At 39.6% G+C, this 7129-nt stretch overlaps 2 protein-coding genes across 2 annotated transcripts in view; both read left to right on the forward strand.

The window, feature by feature from the left end:
• LOC107745881 (gastrula zinc finger protein XlCGF26.1-like) overlaps positions 1–2881 on the forward strand; it is an 11429-nt gene extending 8548 nt beyond the window's left edge. Inside the window, exon 3 of the mRNA XM_016559907.1 lies at positions 1817–2881. Within this exon, the coding sequence (XP_016415393.1) occupies positions 1817–2637 (821 nt within the window). The 3' untranslated portion in view covers positions 2638–2881. The remainder of the gene's footprint in view (positions 1–1816) is intronic.
• Positions 2882–4755: 1874 nt separating this feature from the next.
• Positions 4756–6614, forward strand: LOC107745883 (gastrula zinc finger protein XlCGF49.1). Its single transcript, XM_016559909.1, has 3 exons — positions 4756–4874; positions 5287–5493; positions 5911–6614. Exons 2-3 carry the CDS (start codon positions 5436–5438, stop codon positions 6570–6572), a joined length of 720 nt encoding a protein of 239 aa, XP_016415395.1. The 5' UTR covers positions 4756–4874; positions 5287–5435; the 3' UTR covers positions 6573–6614.
• The last annotated feature ends 515 nt before the right edge of the window (positions 6615–7129 follow it).

Raw genomic sequence — 7129 nt, forward strand, 5'->3', positions numbered from 1 at the left:
TAGAGGCGCTGAGAGGCCCCGGTTTAGTGTCGGCTTGCTAAAACTGCTCCAGAGTGTCCGTACTGTAAACCCTGTCGAGCTCCTCCATCCCCTCAGCAGCCAGACGTGGTGGAACGTCCGGCGCCGGGCCCTCACTCAATGAATCTGTGAGAACTGGTAGAGGGCTGGGTTCCATATGTAGAGACCTAAGTGGATCCCTTATGTGTAGAGTCCACGGTATAGCCTCAGAGCCTGTGTTTCCCCAGCAGACTTCTGCCATTTCCAAGAGGGTTATAATCACCTCTAATCTTCCATATGCACCTAAACAATTGTTCATATGTGTAAGTGCTTCTGAAACCTCCTTCGGGAAGGATGGGGCTTCCGCAACGTTCCTGTTCCTAGTGGTATGGGTACGTTTTCCCAGTGTTATCCAATCTCACTGAGTAGGTAGTGCTATGACAACAGTGACTGGCCTTCTTGTTGCGAGCCCTGGCCTACACCGAAAAGGGGGCGCAGCGGCCGGGTCACCTGCTCGGCTCCTCAGCGAAAACCTGAGTATTTGTTGAACCTGCTGCCTAGTTATACTCGCGCTGCGATCAACGGCAGCTGGATGCAATCATCGCATGCCAATGTGCATTGGCTCGTTTAGTTTACACTCGAAGTGGATTGGTCTCTCTAATCGAGATCCCAATTCGTCGGTACGTGACGTCTCCGTTCCCTCCTTCAGGCAACGAGGGTTACATACATAACCGAGACGTTAGTAAGCTTCATGACATCATCCATAGCCACGAGCTCAACCCTGCCCTTTCTCTTAGCTTAATATTTCTCCACGTAAAAGTTGCTCTCAGCAGTAGGGCTGCTCGATTATGGCAAATATCATAATCAAAATTATTTTGGTCAGTATTGTAATCACGATTATTTAAACTGATTATGAGTGGGCCATATGACCAAAACTTTATATGAGTGATTTATTTAACGATAGTGATATATCAAATATATTTTTTCTGTAAATAAGGTTGCTATGACATCTACATTTTATAGATATGCGAAATTTCACAATTATCAATACCACAGCAGAATACGAGGGTATTATAGGGTACTAAACACATTTTTGCGTGTATTTGACCGTTTAGGCGCGCACCTTGAGCTAAACGTTCACTTTACTTCTCCGTGCTCTGTTCCGTCTCTGAGCGCATGCACAGAAATCCTCCTGAGGAACAGCGCAAGATCTCTTTCGCGCTTTTAAAAACATGAATAAATCTAATCAACTTTAATAAATCAAGCATGTCCCATTTTGCAGAAGTCACGTTACACAATTTTACTGATTTGCATTTAAAATTGGGCTTTTATGGAGGAGCGAAAGCACACCGCTGGAAAAGGGGGCGGAATGGGGCACAATAAATGGGGCACAATAATAATAATCTCGATTATTGTATTTTCATAATCGTTGGAGATCGAAATCGAAACCATATTTCGATTAATTGCACAGCCCTACTCAGCAGCTTTGTGAACAGGTTTTACAAGGAAACTCTTAGATAAGAACTTTTGCTGCTATTCAGGAAAACTCTTCGTTCTAAGATAAAATGTTTTGTGAATACGGCCCCAGATCTTTCTACACAGCAGATAATTTCCAGACGAAGCACTCTTTAGATGTTTGTGTGCTATGTGGGATGGTCTCAGTGAAAAGCAGTAAAAAATAGTTCTTAACAATCAACAAATAGCTTCTTGATGAATGTATGATCCTATTAAAACTTAACTTGCTTTTAAAAAGACTAAACTGAATGTGTTTCAGAGTGACAACTGAATATTTTGACTCTTTATTTTATTCTCACTTTAGATTTGATGAAGGTGAAAGAAGAAAACGAAAAACTGAAGGACTTTGACGAGAAGCACCACGACTATCAGAATTCCTCTGATTTCAATTCTGAAGAAAAACCTTTTAGTTGCTCACAGAGCGATGAGCATTTCATCACCTGCCCTGAATGTGGAAGGAGTTTTACTCAAAAACAACATCTGACCAGACACATGAGAGCTCACACTGCAGAGAAGCCGCTCACATGTGTGGAGTGTGGAAAGAGATTCACACACCACGAAAGGCTAAATACGCACATGAGAATCCACACCGGAGAGAAGCCGTTCACGTGTCCTCAGTGCGGAAAGAGATTCACGCAGAAATCAAACCTGAACACTCATTTGAGGATTCACACTGGAGAAAAACCCTTCGCATGTCATCACTGCGGAAAGAGCTTCACATGCAAACGAAACCTTAATATGCATGTGCGAATTCACACCAGAGAGAAGCGGTTCACATGCCCTCAGTGTGGACTGAGTTTCAACGAGAAAAAAGTCCTTAAGAATCACATACGCATTCACACTGGAGAGAAACCCTTCACGTGTCTTCAGTGCGGAAAGAGTTTCACGCGGAAATGCAACCTGATGATTCACATGAAGATTCACACTCGAGAAAAACCCTACAAGTGCTCACACTGTGGAAAGAGCTTCACTCGGTCAGGATCCCTGAAAAGACACGAGCGACTGCACACCGCAGCGAAGCCGTATCACTGCGCTTCGTGTAGGAGGAGATTCAGTTCATCAAGAAATCTACAGATTCATAGAAAAACATGCTGCTCACTGGCCAAAGAAATGGACACAAGGTAAATGGTACAAAAGCCAAAAGTGGAGTTTTTCCCAAAGGACATATTGAGGGGCAGTAACAAAGGAAACTGAGTGTTAATCAATAAATAAAAAAGTATGATGTTAAGACAATAAAAATGTAATATATAGTTCAGTCATGAAACTCTCTAGATGGCGCAGCCGATGGGTTGTTAATGTAACCGATGATATTTAGAAGGTTAAACGACTTGGCACAAGCTGATTGGTTCATGCTGCATATGCAGCCAATGAGCTTTCTGCCTTGCATTTATAACAACTGGCTAGCATTCACTAGAGATTCCTGCAGCGCGCATTCAGAGTTTCTCTGAAACCCTCCACCTTCCCCAGCTCCACCTGTATAGATCTGCTACGGGTTATTATATATGCTATTTGTGCAGCAGCAGCATGTCTTAAATACTCGCAGCACTGTATCGCTGTATGCATTGGCAATAGCAAGGTCCTGTACTTGCTTGCAGCAGCAGCAGCAATAATCTACAACTACAGCAATAACCAACAGCAGTAGCAGCGTAGCAGATCTATTCCGCCAAGACCAAATACATTAACATTGTCATATCCATCACCATGTTCAATCTTCCGAGAGTTGTCATGATTTAAATAAATTTAAAATATATGTACTGGAACTAATTTCCATTCATTTTAATTCTACAGTTTTAACATGAACAAACGTGAGTTTATTTCTTCATCAGATTTGGAGAAATGTAGCATTGCATCAGTGTCTCAGCAATGGATGCTCTGCAGTGAATGGGTGCCGTCAGAATGAGAGTCCAAACAGCTGATAAAAACATCACAATAATCCACAAGTAATCCACAGCACTCCAGTCCATCAGTTAACATCTGGAGAAGACAAAAGCTGAAACAAATCCAGCATTAAGATATTTTTAACTAAAATACATTGAGTCCTTAATCCATAATAATGCTTCCTCCAGTGAAAAAGTCCATCTCCTGTTGTCTCTTTCATCAAAATCCACCACCATTTTATTTAGAGCTGTTTTGGATTGTAAACAGTGCTCGACCTCTGCATATTACATTAAAAACGTCTTGATTGATTGATGATTGGTTTCATTCTGACGGCACCCATTCACCGCAGAGGATTCATTGACGAGACTGCGATGGAATGATGCATTTCCACAAATCTGATGAAGAAACAAACTCATCTACATGGTCTAAGGATGAGGACATTTTCAGCAAATGTTATTTTTTGGGTGAACTATTCCTTTAATGTGATGCATATTCGCCCAGTCATAGATAAATGAAACGGGCACAACTAACTAAAATAAATGCAATTAATATGCATTTATTCAAATTGCTTAGAATCAGCATAAATCTGTTCATTCTGAGAACTATTTATTCAGTTAAAAAGTATGAAGGTGATTAAAATACAGCTAGCTGTAGAACAAGCAATATTCAATTAGTTAAAATGTAGCCTATGAGATTGATCAAATATCTGGGAGGAGCAAAACTACCAAATTAATTATTGATGACATCGGTATCTATTTATCTCATTTGTTAATTCCATTCAAAACCATTGTGTTAAACTAAGCTGTTGAACAGTAATGTATTGAGAATTAAACACTTTCTGTTTAATGGCTTGACTAACCATTACTTCTTACAGAGGTGAAAAGCACATTTTTGTTGTTGTGTATTTACAATAGGCTTTAGGCACGTGTTAGTTATTACAGATGAATAACATGTCGATAATATTGTTTATGATTATTTTATCTTCTGCATAGCAACACACTCGCCATTTTACTAATTGCGGAATCAATAAATAAAATTAAATATATTATTACTTTTATAACGTCGTTTTTATTCTTTCAAAATGTTATATTTTAATGATTTGTGTGCACCTTAAATACTAAAATAAAATTTTAAATCTGACATCACACATTAAGCGGACTGCGTCGGTGTATAAAACAACATTAACCAAGATGACTAAATGCTGTAAAATATCAAATGAATGAAAGAAATAAGGGACTAATGGCGATGAAATTAAATTATTCTGCTAGCCGATGTTGTGATAAAACCGAAATAACGCGAGAGAGAAAACTGCGTTTAGATCACGTGATCCGGAAGATTGATCACATGACCGCGGAGACAACAAAGAGTTTGGGAATATTGAACGAGGTTTTCTTAGTTTGGTTATTTATGCAATAAACATTCTTATAATTGCATTGCATTGGAGTAAGCTATGAAGAAATCTGATGCAGCACTAGCAGCTCCTCGTAAGTAGCAGACTGACAGAATAACAAAAAATCTCATATTTGATAGAAATAAACTCTCAAAGTGCAAGATAACGCTCAGACGAACCCATATGTCCAGTTACACCAAGAGAGTACTGAACAATGATTCTAAAACAATTATAAAAACGTCCAAATGACAGATGGTCAGTTTAAGCTACAATGACTTCATATGCAGATTTTGGTGTTTTATAACCAATATTTGTTTTCTGTACTTTTTAAAATTTACCTCCATATTTGTATTTAATATGTTTGTATCTGTGTCATGTAAAGTATGCTGTTCACTGTAAAGATATAAATGTATGCACATAAAGATTGATTCTCTATATCCACATCACAGTAATGTAAATAAATGTATGCATGTGTAAATTAAGTCACTTTTTTTGTTTTTCTTTAGGTTTCAACACCACAGTGATCACGATTTACACCAGTTCATCAGTAAATGCTGAATATTTCTACCATCTGGTCAACTAGGAAAACAAACCTGCGATCTTATTATAGCGTAATATTGTACAGGTGGAGTTTATTAAAGAGGAGACTGAAGACATGAGTGATGCAGAATCATCCCAAATAAAAAGTGACGATGAAAACAAGGAACAAAGAGGTTTGTGTACACAATACATCAAACAGAGATATATATATATATAAAAAAGGATTAAACTGATGCTTGTGATGTAAATCAAACAGAGCTTTATAACAGTACAGCAGATGCTGACATAAAATGATCTAAATATCAGTGGTCGCTCTATATCTCCAGTAATCTGTCTCAGTAAGATGAGATTGAAATGCTCCAAACATAACAATTACACTAAAAGAGCTTTGACTGGATTAAAAACTGAGATTGTTTTAGATTGTGCAAAGTTCAATCATGTTGATCATTTAGAGAAATTTTTGAAAAGAAAAATCAAAAATGATACAGCAGGCTTTACAGGGTTAAACAATGATAAATGCGTTATTATAGCCAAGTAGATCAAAATGGTCACATGACATCTGTTTCAACAATTTATTTTGTTCATTTTAGACCCATCGGAAAAAACTGATGAAAGTGAAGAAACGAATGAAGCGCCGTGGAACCGTGAATCAGACCATCAGTATCAGAAACCTCAGCAGATCACAGCTGGAGAAAACTCCTTGAACATCGGTCAAGAGCGAACTAAAGGAAGCGAAGCCCGGCCGTTCACGTGCCTTCAGTGCGGGAAGACCTTCAAGCGGGCCACGGATGTTAAAGGTCACCTGCGCTATCACTCGGGCGAGAGACCGTTCACCTGCGACCAGTGCGGGAAAAAATTCATCCTGGCATCGCACTTGAAAACGCACCTGTCCATCCATTCAAACGAGAAGCCTTTCTTGTGCTCTATCTGTGGCAAGAGTTTTTCACGCCTCTGCACTTTCAAAGATCACGAGAGCATCCACAGCGGCGTGAGAGCGCACGCTTGCTCCGAGTGCGGCAGCGCCTTCGTCACGGCCAACGCACTGAAGATGCACCAGCGCGTTCACACCGGAGAGAAACCCTACACGTGCTCGCACTGCGGCCGGAGCTTCAGTCACTCCGGAGCGCTGAAGAGACACGAGCGTGTGCACACCGGAGAGAGACCCTACCACTGCCCTCTCTGCGGCAGGAGCTTCACTCAGTCCAGCAATCTGCTGACCCATGTCAAGAGACACTGTCCGAAGTCACGCTGATCACACCAGGACCACATGTGAACACAGTGACATTCAGAAGGAGATGCAATAATCACCAGTTAGTCTAGGGATGTAACGATTAACCGCGAGCCGGTTGAAAATCGGTTCAAATCGGTTGAGATGCTAAACAAATCACGATTCAATTAGGACAAGGAGTTTATATGAATATAGTTTATATGTCTTTAGAAAAGTTTAGATGGTTTTTTTTTTTTCCTCTTGCCTCTGTATAATGCATATTAAAGTTCATAAGTGCAGCGCTGCTTTGTTTACAGCGGTAACCAAGGAAACGCTGTATCATTGCTGTTCATAAGTGCAGCAGTCAAACCATTCTGTTTTTGCTTCAAATTTCGGAATTACCGGTACAATCTAATTTAGATTAAAAACGGCTCATGTGGCATGTATGCAGCATCTTTGTTTGGATCATGATTAAAATGCACAGACAAAGCCTTATTTTGTTTATATGAAGAGATTAATTTTATTTGTGTTACTTATTTGATTTGGGGCTTGTTTTAAAATTTCAATTTAGTTTTGTTATTTACATTTACATTATATTTAAA

Source organism: Sinocyclocheilus rhinocerous, unplaced genomic scaffold (assembly GCF_001515625.1).
Source record: "Sinocyclocheilus rhinocerous isolate Xijiao unplaced genomic scaffold, SAMN03320098_v1.1 scaffold1850, whole genome shotgun sequence".
NCBI lineage: Eukaryota > Metazoa > Chordata > Actinopteri > Cypriniformes > Cyprinidae > Sinocyclocheilus > Sinocyclocheilus rhinocerous.